General features: G+C 46.0%; 2 protein-coding genes and 1 long non-coding RNA gene across 3 annotated transcripts; 1 reads left to right on the top strand and 2 right to left on the bottom strand.

Moving 5' to 3' along the window:
* The first annotated feature begins 468 nt into the window (after window positions 1-468).
* On the top strand, window positions 469-2,849 carry LOC147974546 (proteasome subunit beta type-2). The gene is made up of 3 exons (XM_087517559.1): window positions 469-755; window positions 898-1,021; window positions 2,308-2,849. The coding sequence occupies exons 1-3, from the start codon at window positions 598-600 to the stop codon at window positions 2,665-2,667; spliced, it is 642 nt and encodes a 213-aa protein (XP_087373685.1). The 5' UTR covers window positions 469-597; the 3' UTR covers window positions 2,668-2,849.
* A 471-nt stretch (window positions 2,850-3,320) lies between these two features.
* Window positions 3,321-7,706, bottom strand: LOC147974545 (FLUCTUATING-LIGHT-ACCLIMATION protein 1, chloroplastic-like). The gene is made up of 6 exons (XM_087517558.1): window positions 6,920-7,706; window positions 5,492-5,594; window positions 4,910-4,965; window positions 4,401-4,565; window positions 3,965-4,078; window positions 3,321-3,656 (listed from the first exon to the last, which is right to left on the bottom strand). Exons 1-6 carry the CDS (start codon window positions 7,565-7,567, stop codon window positions 3,564-3,566), a joined length of 1,179 nt encoding a protein of 392 aa, XP_087373684.1. The 5' UTR covers window positions 7,568-7,706; the 3' UTR covers window positions 3,321-3,563.
* Window positions 7,707-8,404: 698 nt separating this feature from the next.
* Window positions 8,405-13,028, bottom strand: LOC147974544 (uncharacterized). The gene is made up of 3 exons (XR_015600150.1): window positions 12,705-13,028; window positions 11,350-11,423; window positions 8,405-10,082 (listed from the first exon to the last, which is right to left on the bottom strand). It is a non-coding gene; the product is annotated as an uncharacterized LOC147974544 (long non-coding RNA).
* Between the last annotated feature and the right edge of the window lie 7,465 nt (window positions 13,029-20,493).

Here is a 20,493-nt window from a genome sequence, read left to right as displayed (position 1 = left end):
AGTTCCGGTTCTGCATCTGAAAACAAGCACATTTATGGCAACATCTGAAGATGAATATGAAGGCGATTCAGGTCCTTGTTCAACTGTTGGATCCGAACCCCATATGATCCTTCAAATTTGAAGCCAGTTGGAAACTCACAACAATTCCTCCAACCAACAGGATTTGCTAGCTCAGTCTTAGAGATGTTCGTATGGGTAGGGTGTCTGTGCGCATATAGTGTTTTAAAAAAAAATCCAACCAACAGGCACACCACAAAACACACACTTCTACCCTAAAAAACACACAGCTCTGTCAACAGTTCTTTTCAGAGAATTTTTTTCAGTGTCTTTTCGTTTCTAAAAAAAAGCTGCAGCAGCCCCACAGGCCTGCAAGTAATACCGCAAGGCGGCCCAGCCCAGCCCGCCCAGGCCCGAAGTCCTCGCCTCTCTCTGACTCGACTCTCTCGGCTCGTTCTTTTCTTTCTTGGGACCGAAGCCGGACTCGACTCCGCTCCCCCAAATTACAACCCTCTCTCGCCGTCTGCTCGCTCGCTCGCCCGCCCCCCAAATCCCTACTCCCCCACCAACCCCAGCCGAACCCCGGCGGCGTCACCGGTGATGGAGTGCGTCATCGGCGTGGTCGGCCGCGACTTCGCGGTGGTGGCGGCGGACACGTCCGCCGTGCAGAGCATCCTCGTCCACAAGACGGACGAGGACAAGATCATGCTCCTCGACTCCCACAAGCTCATGGGCGCCTCCGGGGAGCCCGGCGACCGGTAAGGACCCCTCCACGCCCGCCGTCGATCCGCCCGCCCCGGCGGTTCCGGGCTCGCTTTTCTGTTCGGGGCGGCTTTGCGGTCTCGATCTGACCCGATCTGGCTTTGTGTTTTTTTTTCTGGGGCCGTGGGGCGGCAACAGCGTGCAGTTCACCGAGTTCATCCAGAAGAACCTCCACCTCTACCAGTTCCGCAACAACATGCCGCTCAGCACCGCCGCCACCGCCAACTTCACCCGCGGCGAGCTCGCCACCGCCCTCCGCAAGGTTCACCTTCAGCCCTGATTTCTCTTATACTCTCCAGCGGTTCTGCTGTGGATTGTCTGTGAGTGTCTCTGGGAGGGGCTAGGGTTCGCTATCCCTAGGGTCTCACACCGGTTCCGCTTTCTTAGGGTTTGTTCAGGTTACTTGGTCTGGTGTAGACCTGTTGTTCGATTGTGTATGTGATTGGGGATTTTTTGCCGACTTAAATGGGGTCTTAAGGCTTTACCATTGTGTAGCCTTGTAGGTTTCTTATTCATACTTACAGTTTGCTGATGAATACTATTGTCTGTTACTTCTTTGTCAAACAATTTTTGGAAAATTAGTGTCTGTGTTACATACAACTCTGTGTTTAAGACTTTATATGCTAGTTTTAAATCAATGCCAAGCAGAACCTCTACATTAGATGGAATTGCTCAACTATGTTCTGCATGTGGGCTTCAACTGTTTCTGAGGATTATTTTCCCTTCTAATAGATATGCATTTATGCTGGTTTTAAGTTGATTTCATGTTTCCAGCACTAGGATCATAGAACAACGATACATTAATAACACAGAAGAACTGTTCTACAGTACACCTATGAATTGTGTAGTGCCTATGATATTGCACCTTCTGAACTTTATTTTTTCTGTTGACCATTTGTTCATATTATGGACGAATCTTGCAACACTTGAATAGTGACATGGAATTTATTTGGAATTTTGCAATGCTGCATCTTTTTTATAATATGTCACAAATTCTTACCAGCTTAATGCTGTTTCACTGTATAGTCAGATTAAATTAAAGATAAAACTTGACATGATTCCTGATGGACCTTGAGTGCTGTCTTTGTTGCTTGTATTGTATATTGATTCATTTACAAAATTTGTTGTTTACACTTGTGAGAATTCATGTGAACGAGGTAGCATTTTAGAGAGAGATGTTTTAATATTTTAACTTGCACTAAGGAAGCAAGTACAGGGTTCTGTCTTCCATTTTGTTGTTGTTTGGCTCCTAGTTGGAAGTTTATTAGAAAGAGAAATCTTTGCTGTAATCTACAGATTAAGAACTCCTGATATTCACCCCAGGCTTGAGCTACACCACCTAGCTATTCCAATTTGTGACTTAATTGCATTTACTTTGTGGTCAGTACCTCTGTGCCACCTTTTCCGTTTGCCTTAGTTTCCACTGAGATTACTAGTGTAGAGCACTAGTTGAATTCATCAGCAGCATCATTAACTGATTTTTGTGGCGACGTATTCATCTTTTTCTCTTGACAATTTCTGACGTTATGTCTTTGTTTCATTTTGCAGAATCCCTACTCTGTAAACATCATACTTGCAGGGTTTGATAAAGACGCTGGTGCATCGATGTACTACATTGACTACATCGCAACACTCCACAAGATCGACAAGGGCGCATTTGGGTACGGGTCATACTTCTGTTTGTCGCTGATGGACAAGTTGTACCGCCCTGACATGACTGTTGAGGAAGCGGTAGACCTTGTTGACAAGTGCATCAAGGAGATCAGACTCCGGCTTGTCGTCGCGCCTCAGAATTTCGCCATCAAGATCGTGGACAAGGATGGCGCCAGGGACTATGCTAGGCGTGAGATCGGAGGTGACAGTCCTGCAGTCGCAAGTGCAAGCGCAACAATAGCAACAACTGCCTGAGGTGATTGGCCCTGTCGGTGGTCATTTGGCTGGGTGGAGGCTGAACCTTCCTGTTAATTGTTTCGTCACTATGTAATCGCAATACGTTTCAGTTTGAGAGCTGTGTTGCAAATTCTCCCAGATGTGGACTAGTCTGTTTATGACCCCTATTTCATGGTTATATGTTTCACTGTTTCTTGCTATCGAATGCTGTGTTCCGGGTATTTCGGACTTCCTGCTTATTGCTGCTGCTTATTACTGTTGAGCTGTTGTCGATGCTGAGAATTTGTGTATAACGCGTGCTGCATAGCTCATATGCTCATACAACACCACGAACTGCGCTGTCTTAAATACTGAAGTGGTGATGTGCCTGAGTGGAAACTGTTTGGCATTGTTTGCTTGCAAATGGTACTGTTACAATGTGAGGATACATATGCAATTTCTTGCTTGGGATTGTTACTCTTGTACTCTATGCTTAGCCTGATAACCTGGAACGGGAAGAAACACTTTCAAGAAACATGCATTTCATCTGCCGGTTTGTCATTATATTCGTTTCTTCACAAATGTTTCTTGATTTGATTCATAGTGGTAAATAAAATGCCACGCGAGAAACTGTTTCTTGACATGATTCAGTGGTAAATAAAATGCCATGCGAGATATGACTAATCTGTTCATGCAGAAGAAACTTGCTTGCAAACTTGGGTCACATCAGAAAAACTGAATGATACTACCATACTATGTTAGATCCTGTATGCTGCGCTGCTGCGTTGAGCAAACTTTCATGTAGCTGCTAAGAGCAAGTGACTTCATTTACAATTATATTTTTACAAACACAAAACCTGAGCTATAGTTAATAAGCTGGACTGTCAAAAATGAAATCCTTTGTAGGGGCAGGGCAGTATACATCTTAAATCCTTCTATAGGGGCCTCAAAAGTGGGTAATCTTCCAGGAGTTCCCGCTCCGACAATGTGTCGTTCTCATTTTGTGGTGTCCATAAGACCTCGACCGCCTATGAAGAAGGTCAATGAAAATGGTTAAACACTATTGCTATAGCCTCAGCAAATCAACCAAAGGTGGATAACAACATGCATTGCAAGAAAAAAAAATCTAAGATGTTGCTCATCGAGCGGGCATAACGCAATAATGTCAGATTTTTTGATACTAGTGGAGTGCAAAATTTGTGGTGGGCCTAACCAGATCTATTACAAAGCATTGTTAATTTTAGTTACTGTAACCAGTTTGCCGCTGGTTTACATTCTTTTGACTCCAGTACAGTTGACAAGGCATTAAGAAAGAAAAGAAACAAGCAGATAATACCATTATTTTGCTTGACGGTACGCCACCAAGCATTTGTAGAGCTGTCTTCAGGTCACTGCTGCTGTTTATAGTAGGTAGCTTGTACACCCCCTCAGCAGCAACCAATATGGTAATCTACAAATAAGTAATAAACAATTTCAGATATGAAATGATGATTACCATTAGCAGCTAACAAATTTGCAACAAGGGTGAGAATATTTCCACAGTAAATGTGTTTATTTTACTACTCCCTCCGTCCCACAATATAAGAACGTTTTTCAAGCTGCATAGCTTGAAAAACATTCTTATATTACGGGACGGAGGGTGTAGGTAGGAAGGACTAGAATAAGTGAAGCTCTACATATTATGAAGGTCCCAAATATCAGTACTAGTATGAGATATATAAACATCAAAAGACTGCTACCATTTAATTTGAATATTTATATAAAAAGCATACCACAATGTACTCGTTGCTAAAACCACTTGATCGTTGAGTGCCTGCCTTTTGCCTCTTGATACTGTTTACATTCACGAGTGTCTCTTCATCAAACTTGCCTCGTTCCTCAATTGACAGTTGATTGAAACGTTTCTCCCCATCATCCATGCTTCGTTTGACATCCACCTTGAGAACAAGTGAAAACCAAAGAGATTAAGAAATATAAATCCGAACTAGAAATTTACTGATTCCAAATATATAAGATCTCGCTTGTAAGACAGGCAGAGCTCCTTTCCTTGATTGGCAAAAAAGAGAGACTGATTACATGATATATAGTGCTCATGTATGGGATGGGATGTTAGGTAACCTACAAACTTAAGTATGAAAGCATAGTGTACCATTCAAAATTTCCAAATATATATTTTTGGTGATGAAACATTGATAAATATGACTGCGACACTACCAGCGAATTGGAAAATATATATAGGCTGCAAAAACTGAATATAAATTAAAGAGCTAAGTGTGCTTACTGTTGAATAAGCTGAGATACAGCAATCTGGATGTCGAAGTAATGCCAATGTTGTCTCTGGAAGACATCATATCAACAACAGAATGGTTAGGTTGAATGCAGAAGAAAAAAGGTCAAACTCTTATGAAAATAACAAATCTTCACAATGTGCTTGGTTCTGAAGCATAATGTGATGCAATTTATCATCACTATGTTAATTGTATATCAGGAGATATGTATCCTTAGCAATAAAATAAACCTGTGAAACAGAATTATACGTCGAGAGACTGGAGGCCAAAACTACCCCCCAGTTTTCCATGACAGATAGACATTTGGTCTATTATAGGATGAAAACAATCTTTCCAAACAAACCAAGGGGGGCAGAACCCGACAACCAGACAACTCAGACGAGAAAAAGGAGGGAAACCATCTTAGATCACAAGGCTAACACAATAGCAAATCAGATATAATAAAGCAGTATGTTGACTTCACATGCCAATAATAAAAATGGTCACCCAACAATTATGCTGTTGCCCAATATTTATACCATATACCAGCATAACTTGAAGTAGTATAATGAAGCAACACGGTTATCTGGTTTTACCTGTTAGTACAAAGCTCAACCCAGCTGGGGTAGATGTATCTGCTTTCTCGGCTATTTGATCAAGCTCCTTTTGAAATGATCGGGCCATGCCTAGCAAGCCAACCTAGGAACATATTCAACATATAGATTAGGAAATTAAAATGGACTCCTTCCACACATAAATAATTGAGTATGCTATGTGGATCAAGTATTTGTGCAATTGTTGTACATTATGAGTAACTTTGGGATGATTACTGGTAAAAAAGATTACTGCTAGCAAGAATTTCTGATTGCCTAATGTAAGCATGATTACTGAGAAACAAATTAATGCTGCCACTAGCAGTCCTGATTTGGCAATTACCAATTGCTATACATCTAAGCACAGTATGTGTAAACAACATGTTCACGCTTTGGAAAGCAGCACTACATAGTTAAGCTTGAGAAGATAAAGCAAACCAAGTACTGCTAATGATATGTTTGTTATAACATAGCTCTTTCGATCTCCATGGTATATACCGAATGCAATCTTGTTTATGTGTTTGGAAGGACGATTTGTGGTCTAGGCCCTCAAACAATTTAAGAGTTTAAATTATATGCATGAATAATGTTGACATTATCTCATTTGAATGATTATATCATTAGTTGCATCACAGTACAGCTGCCAACATACATCAAGATCACTAGATAAAGAACATAGCTGGAGCTCCTCCAAAACTTTCTAACCTCATTAAAGATACATGCACTAAAGCTAACTCTTTATAATACAGCCTTAACCATTGATGGATCCAGAATCCAAGAAGTTGGCACCGTGGAACAGGCAGAACAATTTAGAATCAAATAGCCACAGATATCAATCCTAGGCATTGTTTTATGCAGAACATATAGAAATGGTGCTCCAAATCAAGAAGTGGTTCACATTTTGCAACCAATCTATGGACAGTTCATTTGCATATTTTTGGTGCAAACATGTGAAGTGTTGAGTCCACCAATTGATCCATGCTAATGTGGAGTACATAGGTAAGTTTATGCAGACATACAGACATGGTGCCCAAATCAAGAAGTGGTTTAGATATTGCAATAACCAATCTACCATCAATCCATCTGAATAAGTGGTTTACATTTTACAGTAAGCAACCTACCAACAATTCATTTGAGGAACAGTCAGAATAATTTACAACCCAAGTGCTACAAATATCAATTCTAGGCACACTCGGCTTCTAGTGTATCAGTTAACCAAGAGCATGCTCAAGAAATGGCGCGGCAAATCAAGAAGTGGTTTACATTTTACAGTAACCAAGCTAACGACAATTCATTTGCATAGTGTTCGTGCAAACAAATGAAGAGTGTTGAGTCCATCAACTGATCTATGCTAATGTGAATTACTCAGGCAAGAAAACGGTCGAAATACCAGAGGAAAACAGCAGGAGAAGAAAGGGTAGGATTAGGAACCTGCAGCTTGAGGACGGTGGTCTTCTGCGTGTCGGTGAGCACGCTTCCGCCCCCGGAGGAGTCGGTGAGGAAGCCACCGAGGTAGAGGAACGCGGCGAAGCCCACGAGGGTCAGGAGGAAGCCGGAGCCCCCGAAGCCGATGCCGAAGGCGGGGCCGACGGACACGAAGGGCGAGGGCGAGTAGAAGGGCGCGGAGGAGTAGCCTCCCCCCATCCTGGGCGCCGGCGCGGTGTACCCGTAGGACGGGGACGGGGAGGAGCGCGAGGAGCGGGAGGAGAAGGCGGACCCGCCGATGCGGCCGCCGGAGGCCGCCAGCGCCGCGTGGTGGGGCGCCGCGGCCGCGAGCAGCGCGCCGGCCAGGAGGAGCGCCAGCGCGGGCTTCCTGAGCGCCGCGAGCGAGTCGAGGAGGGACCGCTTGAGCGCGTCGAGTAGTGGGTGCGGCGGTGGCGGCCTCGCTGCCGGCTCGGCGGCGACGGGGCACGGGGGGATGGGGGCTGGCGGGTGGGCGCGGAGGCGCGGGAAGCGGGCGTGGGCGGGGAGTGGCGAGGGGCGGAGGTGGTGCGGGCCGCGGCGGGGCGGGGGCGGGAGCGAGCGCGGGTGGTGCGGGGAGAGGAAGCGGGCGGGCTCGAGGAGGGAGGCGGCGGCCATGGCGGAGCGCAAGGCGCGATTTTTCTTTTCTTTTCTTTCTGAGGAGTGTGTGGCGGTGGAGCGTCGGGATGGAGAGGATGACCGGCGCCGGAGCTTGTGTGTGTGCGTCTGTCCTCTTCCGCCGCGTGAAGAGAAGAGCACGGTGGGTGGAAGTTTCAGTCTACGCGGGGAGGCAACCAACGGCTTGGATCGGGCCTGCTAATGACCGACGACGTTGATGAAACCTGCGATTAGACCATGATAAAAAAAAGACATTCTTTTTAACTTTTGAGGGGAATCCCCGAGCTCACACGCTCGGAAGACACATGGAGCCAAGTTTTACAAAGAGATCTAATGCAACCTTCCATAGCTAGGATATGTGCAGCCTTGTTTGCCGAACGTCACACCCAAGCAAACTCTGAACTCTTAAAAGGGGGTCAGTAAACCTTTAATCTCCTCAACCAGTTGCTCGTTAGTCGAGGGATCCTTCTTCTGCACATCCATAATCTTACGCGCCCCCACATGAGAATCCGCCTCGATGATGACCTTCTGTACCTGGAGTTCTTGAGCAAGGAATAGGGCCCTTCGGCATGCCATTAGCTCAGCCACCTCCACGTCGTGAGTTGGAGAAAAACAATGCATGATCCTGTGATGAACCCGCCATGGTTGTCTCTGAGGACAACTCCTCCCCTCATGTACGTTGTTGCTTTGCTAGTGCCTCATCAGCATTCGCCTTAACCCATCCTTCCTGTGGTTTCCTCCATGGATGATTTGACCGAGGCCATGTTTACGCCAACACTACTTTCTTTTGTGTGTGTGCGTGTGTTGTGGGGGGGGGGGGGGGGGGGGATAAAACAATTTTATTCCATTCATGATTATAGTGTTAGGGCATCTTCAACGCTGACTCCTAAATCATACACTGCATCCATCCGTGAATCGGGGGACCGGTCCAGGGACATGGATGCGAGAGTTGGCCATCCAATGCTATCCCCTAAATGTCTGCTAGTACGACTAATTTGAAATTCAAATCCATTCAATCGCATAACATGCTGGATCACATCCTCCTGATCACAACTAAAAAGGGGGCAAGTATGCATAGTTTTAAATACCCGATAACAAGAGAATATTGTCCGACAATCCGTACAAAAAGAATCCGCCCTGCTGGACCAGCAATCCGAGCCTCCACACTCGATCTGCCGTCGCTGCCTTTGCATCCTTCTCCGCCGTCTTGGCCGCCTCCTTCTCTGTCACCTCCTTCTCCGTCGTCGTCTTCTTCGCCTCCAGCTCTTCCTTCTGCCACTTCAACATCTCAAAACAGATGGCATGCACAATCACCCTTGTGTCGTCATCCAAATCCTCAATCTTCAAGGTCAACATCTTCGTATCTTCCAAAGCGACTACGATCCCAACCTTCTTCTCTATGAGCTTGAGCTTTTTCTCGGTCGCCACCATCAACATATTAAACATCTCCGCCTTTTTTCCTCCTTGGCATCAGAACGCTTGACGTATGCCTTCTCCTTCTTGGACAAGACGTCTCGAACCTCTCTGTCATCTTGGCCGCCGCCCATTCTCGCTTCGCCCTCTCCTCCTCCCACTTCTTTCTCCGGACCCTTGTATAACCTTGTCGGGGGGCTCTTTTGTTGGGCCGGTTGGATTACTGATATCTGTTAGGGAACGTAGTAATTTCAAAATTTTCTTACGCACACGCAAGATCATGGTGATGCATAGCAACGAGAGGGGAGAGTGTGTCCACGTACTCTCGTAGACCGAAAGCGGAAGCGTTAGCACAACGCGGTTGATGTAGTCGTACGTCTTCATGATCTGACCGATCAAGTACCGAACGCACGGCACCTCCGAGTTCAGCACATGTTTAGCCCGATGACGTCCCTCGAACTCCGATCTAGCCAAGTGTTGAGGGAGAGTTACGTCAGCATGACATCGTGGTGACGACGATGACGTTCTACCGACGCAGGGCTTCGCCTAAGCACCGCTACGATATGATCGAGGTGGATTATGGTGGAGGGAGGCACCGCACACCGCTAAGAAATTAAGAGATCAATTGTTGTGTCTATGGGGTGCCCCTGGCCACGTATATAAAGGAGTGAAGGAGGGGAGCGGCCGGCCCTCTCTATGGCGCGCCTGTGACGCCCCCAATTCAATCGTACACTAATCATACACGCAAACGTGTACGATCAAGATCAGGGACTCACGGAAAGATATCACAACACAACTCTACAAAAAAAAGTCATACAAGCATCATATTACAAGCCATGGGCCTCGAAGGCTCGAATTCAAGAGCTTGATCATAGACGAGTCAGCGGAAGCAACAATATCTGAGTACAGACATAAGTTAAACAAGTTTGCCTTAAGAAGGCTAGCACAAACTGGGATACAGATCGAAAGAGGCGCAGGCCTCCTGCCTGGGATCCTCCTAACTACTCCTGGTCGCCGTCAGCGGGCTGCACGTAGTAGTAGGCACCTCCCGAGTAGTAGTAGTCGTCGGCGACGGTGGCGTCTGGCTCCTGGGCTCCAACGTCTGGTCGCAGCAATCGAGTATAGAAAGGGGGAAAAAGGGGGAGCAAAGCAACTGTGAGTACTCATCCAAAGTACTCGCAAGCAAGGAGCTACACTACATATGTATGCATTGGTATCAAATGGAAAAAAAGGATATCTTATGTGGACTAAACTGCAGAAAGCCGGAATAAGAGGGGGATAGTTAGTCCTTTCGAAGACTACGCTTCTGATAACCTCCATCTTGCAGCATGTAGAAGAGAGTAGACTAAAGTCCTCCAAGTAGCATCGCATAGCATAACCCTAACCGATGATCCTCCCCTCGTCGCCCTGTGAGAGAGCGATCACCGGTTGTATCTGGTACTTGGAAGGGTGTGTTTTATTAAGTATCCGGTTCTAGTTGTCATAAGGTCAAGGTACAACTCCAAGTCGTCCTGTTACCGAAGATCACGGCTATTCGAATAGATTAACTTCCCTGCAGGGGTGCACCACATAACCCAACACGCTCGATCCCATTTGACCGGACACACTTTTCTAGGTCATGCCCGGCCTCGGAAGATCAACACGTCGCAGCCCTACCTAGGCACAACAGAGAGGTCAACACGCCGGTCTAAATCCTATGCGCAGGGGTCTGGGCCCATCGCCCTTTGCACACCTGCACGTTGCGAACGCGGCCGGAAGCAGAACTAGCCCCCTTAATACAAGAGCAGGCTTACGGTTCAATCCGGCGCACGCCACTCAGTCGCTGACGTCACGAACGCTTCGACTGATACCACGACGTCGAGTGCCCATAACTGTCCCCGTGTAGATGGTTAGTGCGTATAGGCCAGTGGCCAGACTCAGATCAAATACCAAGATCTCGTTAAACGTGTTATCTTGAAATAACCGCGAACGCCGACCAGGGCCAGGCCCACCTCTCTCCTAGGTGGTCTCAACCTGCCCTGTCGCTTCGCCACAAAGATCCACTCGCGGGTACTCCTACGAGCCGACCCGTCTTTTAGTCATCACATGTATCATGTATAAAGTATATAGTATATACCCGTGATCACCTCCCGAGTGATCACGGCCCGATAGTATAGCATGGCAGACAGACAAGAATGTAGGGCCACTGATGATAAACTAGCATCCTATACTAAGCATTAGGATTGCAGGTAAAGGTAACAACAGTAGTAGCAAGGACAGGCTATGCATCAAGATATGATTAACGGAAAGCAGTAACATGCTATACTACTCTAATGCAAGCAGTATAGAGAGTAGAGTAGGCGATATCTGGTGATCAAGGGGGGGCTTGCCTGGTTGCTCAGACAAGAAGGAGGGGTCGTCGGTGACGTAGTCGACCACAGGGGCATCAACATCGTCACGGGGTCTACCGAAGAGAAGAGGGGGGAGAAACAGTAAATACATAGCAAGCAAGTGCATAACAGGACAACAGGCAGAGCTAGACGTGTTCTAACGCGGTATGAGGTGATACCGGTGAAGGAGGGAAAACATCCGGGAAAATATCCCCGGTGTTTCGCGTTTTCGGACAAATGAAACGAAGGGAAAAAGTTGCGTGTTCGCTATGCTAAGGATGTGTGGCGGACGAACGGGCTGCGCATCCGGATTCGTCTCGTCGTTCTGAGCAACTTTCATGTAGAAAACATTTTCATCCGAGTTATAGATTAATTTATATGATTTTCTAAAGTTTTATCAATATTCTAAAATTATTATAAATAGTTTAATCCAAATTGACCGAGTCAACTTGACTAGTCAAAAGGGCAGGAGTGGCCCACATGTCATGGACTATTTAACTAAACAGATAAATAAACCTAACTTATTTTATGGGGCCAACATGTCAACTACTACTAGACTATCTTATGACTAATTAATATGATTAATACTAGCTAAACCATAGGACTAATTTAAACCAAGACCGGCCACACGCACGGCACACACACACACAGAACGCACTCACACACATATAGCCGCACTTGGCCATGGCTATGGCCTGCAGCAGCAGCAGCAGCAACTAAGCAACAGCGGCGGCTAGCATCATCTGCAGAGCAACGGGCAGCAGTAGAAGCATAGCAGCGGCAGCCTTGAGCAGCAGCACATAGCAGCACCAAGAGCAGCAGGCAGAGGGCGCGCAGCAGTGGCAACTGGCAAGCAGCAGCAGTACGCGAGCAGAAACAGCAGTAGAAGCAGCGACGCTAAGCAGTAGGCGGCAGCGGGCGGGCAAACATGGCGCGATGGGGAGCAGCAGGGCACGGCGGGGGCGAGCGGCGGCAGGCAGTGGCACGAGGTCACGCTTGGGCAGGCGCTCGCGGGTACGCGGGGAAGGAGCAGCAGAGGCGAGGAGCACCGCAGGAGGGAGCAGCGGCAACGCGGTGGCCACGGGCTCGGCAGGCAGGCACGGGCGCTGGCGGGCGAAACGGGCATGGCCTGGGCACGAACGGGGCGACCAGGGCGCGCGGGAGCGCGGACGGGCGCGGGCAGGGAAACCCAGTGTGCCCACGGTCGGAGGTGAGCGCGGGGTACAGAGGCGTGACGGCCGGGACAAGCGCGAGCTCGGGCAGCGGTGACACACGTCGTCTACGGCAAGGAATCCGCAAGAAATAAAAAGGGGAAAAGGGGGGAACGGACGGGGGGGGGGGGGGGGGGGGCTCACTGAGGGGCACAAGAAGGCCGGCGAGGGGCTAGGAGCAGCAGGGGCGCCGGGGTTGAGGAAGATCGCCGACAGCCAAAGCGGAAGAAGTGCTCGATTCGCTCGATGCAAGGGCTCCTGACTTGATCCGTTGGTCGTAGACGAAGCAGCAATGCGCGGTGTAGCGGATGGTCAAGCCTCTAGGCGCCTGGGTCGACGGTGGCCACGAGCTTCACGTCACTGCGGTCATGGTGCTTACGGGCGGCTGTGGTGTGAACGGGGCAGAGGAAGATGGGGCGAGAGAGGAAAGGGGATCGAGCTACGGTTTGCTCAGGGGGGTCGAGGGTGCGTCCATAACCATCCAGGGGGCCGCGGGATGGCCGCCGTGTGTCCAACGGCGCCATGGACGGCGTACAGGCGTCCACCCCGCCTCTGATGAACAGAGGAAAGGGAAGGAGCCGGGGTGGGCTGGACTTATTTTTGCTAAATGGGCCAGGGGTCCAGTAGTTTAGGTCCCCTTTTCATTTTACTACTATTTTCCATCTCCTTTTCTATTTAATTATTTAGCTATTGTTTTGTACTTTCTTTTTGCATCAAAATATTTTTTTAAATGTAAAACCTTGCCATATAATTACTATGCATTATTTTGCACTGCCACCAAAAAAAATTAATTTGGGTTCAAAATAATTTATTAAGCTTGAGTTTATATTTAAATGGGATAAAAAGGTGTTGTTGGTCCACTGTTTTAATTAATTTCTTGCATCTAAACATTTTATGAATATGTGATTTCTCCACCACAATCATCCATGATTTATTTTCTATATTTGAACATTTAGTTTTCAGTTTTTAGTTTAGTTTTCTTTATTTGAAAACTTTTATTGTTTGCCTCTATTTTAAATTTAAATTTGTATTGATTTTGAACCATCGCGAGATCGACAACAGTAACCGTGGTGACATGGCATCATTAGCAGGGAATTACTGTAGCTTAATTATCCGGGCGTCACAATTCTCCTCCACTACAAGAAATCTCGTCCCGAGATTTAAGAGGGGAGTAAAGGGGGAAGGTTCGGGTTACGAAATTCTAGGGAGTGTTCTTGGTCTTGGTTGTTCTTCTCGAAGAGGTTGATCCATTACATTGATGTCTTCATTTCACTGTTTCAGGTCATCATGATGAAGTTGTCGTCCTTTCTTCGAGAACTCCATCGTCCTTACGAATAGGTCAGGGGCAATCTTACAACAATTGAATGTTATAAGGGAAAATCATCTGGGGGGTATCCCAAGGATGATCATAAGAGTATCTCTCGAGTTGAACAAATGAAACACATCGAGAGCAAAGTAAGAAGGTACCATAAGAAGTTTGAAGCGGATAGACAATCGTAGTTGCCTGAAACAACACGTTAAAGGGGTCCAAGGCAACGGGAATAGGTATTGTGTTTAATACCAGAATTGATGATCTCACGGAAGGTGGCTCGTGAATTACATACGAAGCCAAGCGTGAGGAATAACTTTAGAAACAGGGTTGTACAGGAGAGTCGGGTTTCAATCCTGTGGAACTGTGGGTTATGGGCCCACCATGTGTGTTAAAAGTAGGAAGGACAGTGACGTCTTGCACGATCATGTAAGCAAGGCATGTTAGGGGATAGCCTGTTAGTTATGTCGGCAACAACATCGGTACCAAGGGCGAGGGACGAAGAGAACCACTTTCCTGCTCGTTGAAACGAGGCGGGCCAATAGGCAAAGTTCTCGTCCATCGGTGGTTACCGAAATGTCATCATCAATAGCAACAGGTCTTACTGATAGAGTGGTACAACAAGGTGCTTACCTAAGCAGGGAAATGTCACTGCTCAGTTAAGTCAGATTACTGGAAAGGTTAAACAATACAATGGAAAGGATAGTATGATTATCAGATTAAACAGAACAATGGAAAGAAAAATGTGTTTAAACACATATTTCAGGGGTATATCCTCCCCAAGGACAAGCAGAGCATGATATCCATGACAGGATATAATGTAGAAAATTCTTTAGGTACGGGAGAGAATTTTCATGACATTACTGTTGGAAATATGCCCTAGAGGCAATAATAAAAGCATTATTATTATATTTCCTTGTTCATGATAATTGTCTGTATTCATGCTATAATTGTATTATCCGGAAATCGTAATACATGTGTGAATAATAGACACCAACATGTCCCTAGTAAGCCTCTAGTTGACTAGCTCGTTGATCAACAGATAGTCATGATTTCCTGACTATGGACATTGGATGTCATTGATAACGAGATCACATCATTAGGAGAATAATGTGATGGACAAGACCCAATCCTAAGCATAGCGCAAGATCGTGTAGTTCGTTTGCTAGAGCTTTTCCAATGTCAAGTGTCTTTTCCTTTGACCATGAGATCCTGTAACTCCCGGATACCGTAGGAGTGCTTTGGGTGTACCAAACGTCACAACGTAACTGGGTGACTATAAAGGTGCACTACAGGTATCTCCGAAAGTGTCTGTTGGGTTGACACGGATCGAGACTGGGATTTGTCACTCCGTATGACGGAGAGGTTGTTGGAAATACGCCCTAGAGGCAATAATAAATTAGTTATTATTATATTTCTTTGTTCATGATAATCGTTTATTATCCATGCTATAATTGTATTGATAGGAAACTCAGATACATGTGTGGATACATAGACAACACCATGTCCCTAGTAAGCCTCTAGTTGACTAGCTCGTTGATCAATAGATGGTTACGGTTTCCTGACCATGGACATTGGATGTCGTTGATAATGGGATCACATCATTAGGAGAATGATGTGATGGACAAGACCCAATCCTAAGCCTAGCACAAAGATCGTGTAGTTCGTATGCTAAAGCTTTTCTAATGTCAAGTATCTTTTCCTTAGACCATGAGATTGTGCAACTCCCGGATACCGTAGGAATGCTTTGGGTGTATCAAACGTCACAACGTAACTGGGTGACTATAAAGGTGCACTACAGGTATCTCCAAAAGTGTCTGTTGGGTTGGCACGAATCGAGACTGGGATTTGTCACTCCGTGTAAACGGAGAGGTATCTCTGGGCCCACTCGGTAGGACATCATCATAATGTGCACAATGTGATCAAGGAGTTGATCACGGGATGATGTGTTACGGAACGAGTAAAGAGACTTGCCGGTAACGAGATTGAACAAGGTATCGGGATACCGACGATCGAATCTCGGGCAAGTATCGTACCGCTAGACAAAGGGAATTGTATACGGGATTGATTAAGTCCTTGACATCGTGGTTCATCTAATGAGATCATCGTGGAACATGTGGGAGCCAACATGGGTATCCAGATCCCGCTGTTGGTTATTGACCGGAGAGTCATCTCGGTCATGTCTGCATGTCTCCCGAACCCGTAGGGTCTACACACTTAAGGTTCGGTGACGCTAGGGTTATAGAGATATTAGTATGCGGTAACCCGAAAGTTGTTCGGAGTCCCGGATGAGATCCCGGACGTCACGAGGAGTTCCGGAATGGTCCGGAGGCAAAGAATTATATATAGGAAGTGCTATTTCGGCCATCGGGACAAGTTTCGGGGTCATCGGTATTGTACCAGGACTACCGGAAGGGTCCCGGGGGTCCACCGGGTGGGTCCACCTGCCCCGGGGGGCCACATGGGCTGTAGGGGGTGTGCCTTGGCCTATATGGGCCAAGGGCACCAGCCCCAAGAGGCCCATGCGCCAAGAGAGAAAAAAAAGGGGAGAGTCCCTTGGGGAGGATGGACTCCTCCCCCCCCTTGGCCGCACCCTTCCTTGGAGGAAGGGTCAAGGGCTGCGCCCCCCCCTCTCCCTTGGCCCTATATATAGTGGGGAAAAGGAGGAGCAAACATACCTGAGCCCTGGCGCCTCCCTCTCCCTCCCATGACACATCTCCCTCCTCCCGCAGCGCTTGGCGAAGCCCTGTTGGAATCCCGCTACTTCCACCACGCCGTCGTGCTGTTGGATCTCCATCAACCTCTCCTTCCCCCTTGATGGATCAAGAAGGAGGAGACGTCGCTGCTCCGTACGTGTGTTGAACGCGGAGGTGTCGTCCGTTCGGCGCTAGAATCATCGGTGATTTGAATCACGACGAGTACGACTCCATCAACCCCGTTCTCTTGAACGCTTCCGCGCGCGATCTACAAGGGTATGTAGATCCACTCCTCCCTCGTTGCTAGATGACTCCATAGATTGATCTTGGTGACACGTAGGAAATTTTTTGAATTTATTCTACGTTCCCCAACAGTGGCATCATGAGCTTGGTCTATGCGTAGTTTCTATGCACGAGTAGAACACAAAGTAGTTGTGGGCGTTGATTTTGTTCAATATGCTTGCCGTTACTAGTCTTATCTTGATTTGGCTACATCGTGGGATGAAGCGGCCCGGACCGACCTTATACGTACTCTTACGTGAGACTGGTTCCACCGACTGACATGCACTAGTTGCATAAGGTGGCTAGCGGGTGCCTGTCTCTCCCACTTTAGTCGGATCGGATTCGGTGAAAAGGGTCCTTATGAAGGGTAAATAGCAATTGGCATATCACGTTGTGGTCTTTGCGTAGGTAAGAAACGTTCTTGCTAGAAACCCATAGCAGCCACGTAAAAACATGCAAACAACAATTAGAGGACGTCTAACTTGTTTTTGCAGGGTATGCTATGTGATGTGATATGGCCAAAAGGATGTGATGAATGATATATGTGATGTATGAGATTGATCATGTTCTTGTAATAGGAATCACGACTTACATGTCGATGTTTATGACAAGATGATAATGGAGCCCCAAGATGGAGATCAAAGGAGCTATGTGATACTGGCCATATCATGTCACTATTATTATTTGATTGCATATGATGTTTATCATGTTTATGCATCTTGTTTACTTAGAACGACGGTAGTAAATAAGATGATCCCTCATTAAAATTTCAAGAAGTGTTCTCCCCTAACTGTGCACCGTTGCTACAGTTCGTCGTTTCGAAGCACCACGTGATGATCGGGTGTGATAGATCCTTACGTTCACATACAACGGGTGTAAGACAGTTTTACACATGCAAAAACACTTAGGGTTAACTTGACGAGCCTAGCATGTGCATAGACATGGCCTCGGAACACAGAAGACCGAAAGGTCGAGCATGAGTCGTATAGAAGATACGATCAACATGAAGATGTTCACCGACGTTGACTAGTCCATCTCACGTGATGATCGGACACGGCCTAGTTGACTCGGATCATGTAATCGCTTAGATGACTAGAGGGATGTCTATCTGAGTGGGAGTTCATAAGATGAACTTAATTATCCTGAACATAGTCAAAAGATCTTTGCAAATTATGTCGTAGCTCGCGCTTTAGTTCTACTGTTTAGTTATGTTCCTAGAGAAAATTTAGTTGAAAGTTGATAGTAGCAATTATGCGGACTAGGTCCGTAAACTGAGGATTGTCCTCATTGCTTCTTAGAAGGCTTATGTCCTTAATGCACCGCTCAGTGTGCTGAACCTCGAACGTTGTCTGTGGATGTTGCGAACATCTGACATACACGTTTTGATAACTACATGATAGTTCAGTTAAACGGTTTAGAGTTGAGGCACCAAAGACGTTTTTGAAACGTCGCGAAACATATGAGATGTTTCAAGGACTGAAATTGGGATTTCAGGCTCGTGCCCACGTCAAGAGGTATAAGACCTCCGACGATTTTCTTAGCCTGCAAACTAAGGAGAAAAGCTCAATTGTTGTGCTTGTGCTCAGATTGTCTGAGTACAACAATCATTTGAATCAAGTGGGAGTTGATCTTCCAGATGAGATAGTGATGTTTCTCCGAAGTCATTACCACCAAGCTGCTAGAGCTTCGTGTTGAACTATAATATATCAGGGATATATATGATGATCCTTGAGATATTCGCGATGTTTGACACCGCGAAAGTAGAAATCAAGAAGGAGCATCAATTGTTGATGGTTGGTGAAACCACTAGTTTCAAGAAGGGCAAGGGAACAAAGGGATACTTCATGAAACGTCAATTCAGCTGCTGCTCTAGTAAAGAAACCCAAGGTTGAGCCCAAACCCGAGACTGAGTGCTTCTGTAATAAGGGGAACAACCACTGGAGCAGAATTACCCTAGATACTTGGTAGATGAGAAGGCTGTCAAGGTCGATAGAAGTATATTGGATATACATTGTGTTGATGTGTACTTTACTAGTACTCCTAGTAGCACCAGGGTATTAGATACCGGTTCGGTTGCTAAGGGTTAGTAACTCGAAATAAAAGCTACGGAATAAACGGAGACTAGCTAAAGGTGAGCTGACGATATGTGTTGGAAGTGTTTCCAATGTTGATATGATCAAATATCGTACGCTCCTTCTACCATCGAGATTGGTGTTTGCTTTGAGCATAGACATGATTGGATTATGTCTGTCGCAATACGGTTATTCATTTAAGGAGAATAATGGTTACTCTGTTTATTTGAATAATACCTTCAATGGTCTTACACCTAAAATGAATGGTTCATTGAATCTCGATCATAGTGATACACATGTTCATGCCAAAAGATATAAGATAGTAATGATAGTACCACCTACTTGTGGCACTGCCACGTAAGTCATATCGGTATAAAACGCATGAAGAAGCTCCATGTTGATGGATCTTTGGACTCACTCATTTTTGAAAGGATTGAGACATGCGAACCATGTTTGTTGGTAGATATGCATGAAGAAACTCTATACAGATGGATTGTTTGGACTCACTTGATTTTGAATCACTTGAGACATGCAAATCATACCACATGGGCAAGATGACTGAAAGCCTCGTTTTTCAGTAAAATGGAACTAGAAAGCAACTTGTTGGAAGTAATACATTTTGATGTGTGCAGTCCAATGAGTGCTGAGGCATGTAGTGGATATCGTTATGTTCTTACTTCACAGATGATTTGAGTAGATGTTGAGTATATTTACTTGATGAATCACGAGTCTGAATTATTCAAAGGTTCAAGTAATTTCAGGGTGAAGTTGAAAGATCGTCGTGACAAGAGGATAAAAGATCTATGATATGATCATAGAGATGAATATCTGAATTACGAGTTTGGCATAGAATTAAGACATTGTGGAAATTGTTTCACAACTAATACAGCCTGGAACACCATAGTGTGATGGTGTGTCCGAACATCATAACTGCACCCTATTGGATATGATGCATACCATGATGTCTCTTATCGAATTACCACAATAGTTTATGGGTTAGGCATTAGAGACAACCACATTCACTTTAAAAAGGGGCACCACGTAATTCCGATGAGATGACACCGTATGAACTATGGTTTAGAGAAACCTAAGCTGTCATTTCTTAAAAGTTTGGGGCTGCGAAGCTTATGTGAAAAAGTTTCAGGCTGATAAGCTCGAACCCAAAGCGGATAAATGCATCTTCATAGGACACCCAAAACAGTTGGGTATACCTCCTGTCTCAGATCCGAAAGCAATAAGGGATTGTTTCTAGAATCGGGTCCTTTCTCGAGGAAAAGTTTCTCTCAAAAGAATTGAGTGGGAGGATGGTGGAGGCTTGATGAGGTTATTGAACCGTCACTTCAACTAGTGTATAGCAGGGCACAAAGAGTTGTTCCTGTGGCACCTACACCAATTGAAGTGGAAGCTTATGATATTGATCATGAGACTTCGGATCAAGTCACTCCCAAACCTCGTGGGATGACAAGGATGCGTACTACTTCAGAGTGGTACATAATCCTGTTTTAGAAGTCATGTTGCTAGACAACGATGAACCTACGAGCTATGGAGAAGCGATGGTGGGCCTGGATTCCGAT

Source organism: Triticum urartu, chromosome 4A (assembly GCF_056163025.1).
Source record: "Triticum urartu cultivar PI428250 chromosome 4A, HENAU_Tu73, whole genome shotgun sequence".
In the NCBI taxonomy this organism is placed as follows: domain Eukaryota; kingdom Viridiplantae; phylum Streptophyta; class Magnoliopsida; order Poales; family Poaceae; genus Triticum; species Triticum urartu.
The sequence above is the reverse complement of the archived record's forward strand: the minus strand, read 5'-3'. Positions and strand labels throughout refer to the sequence as shown.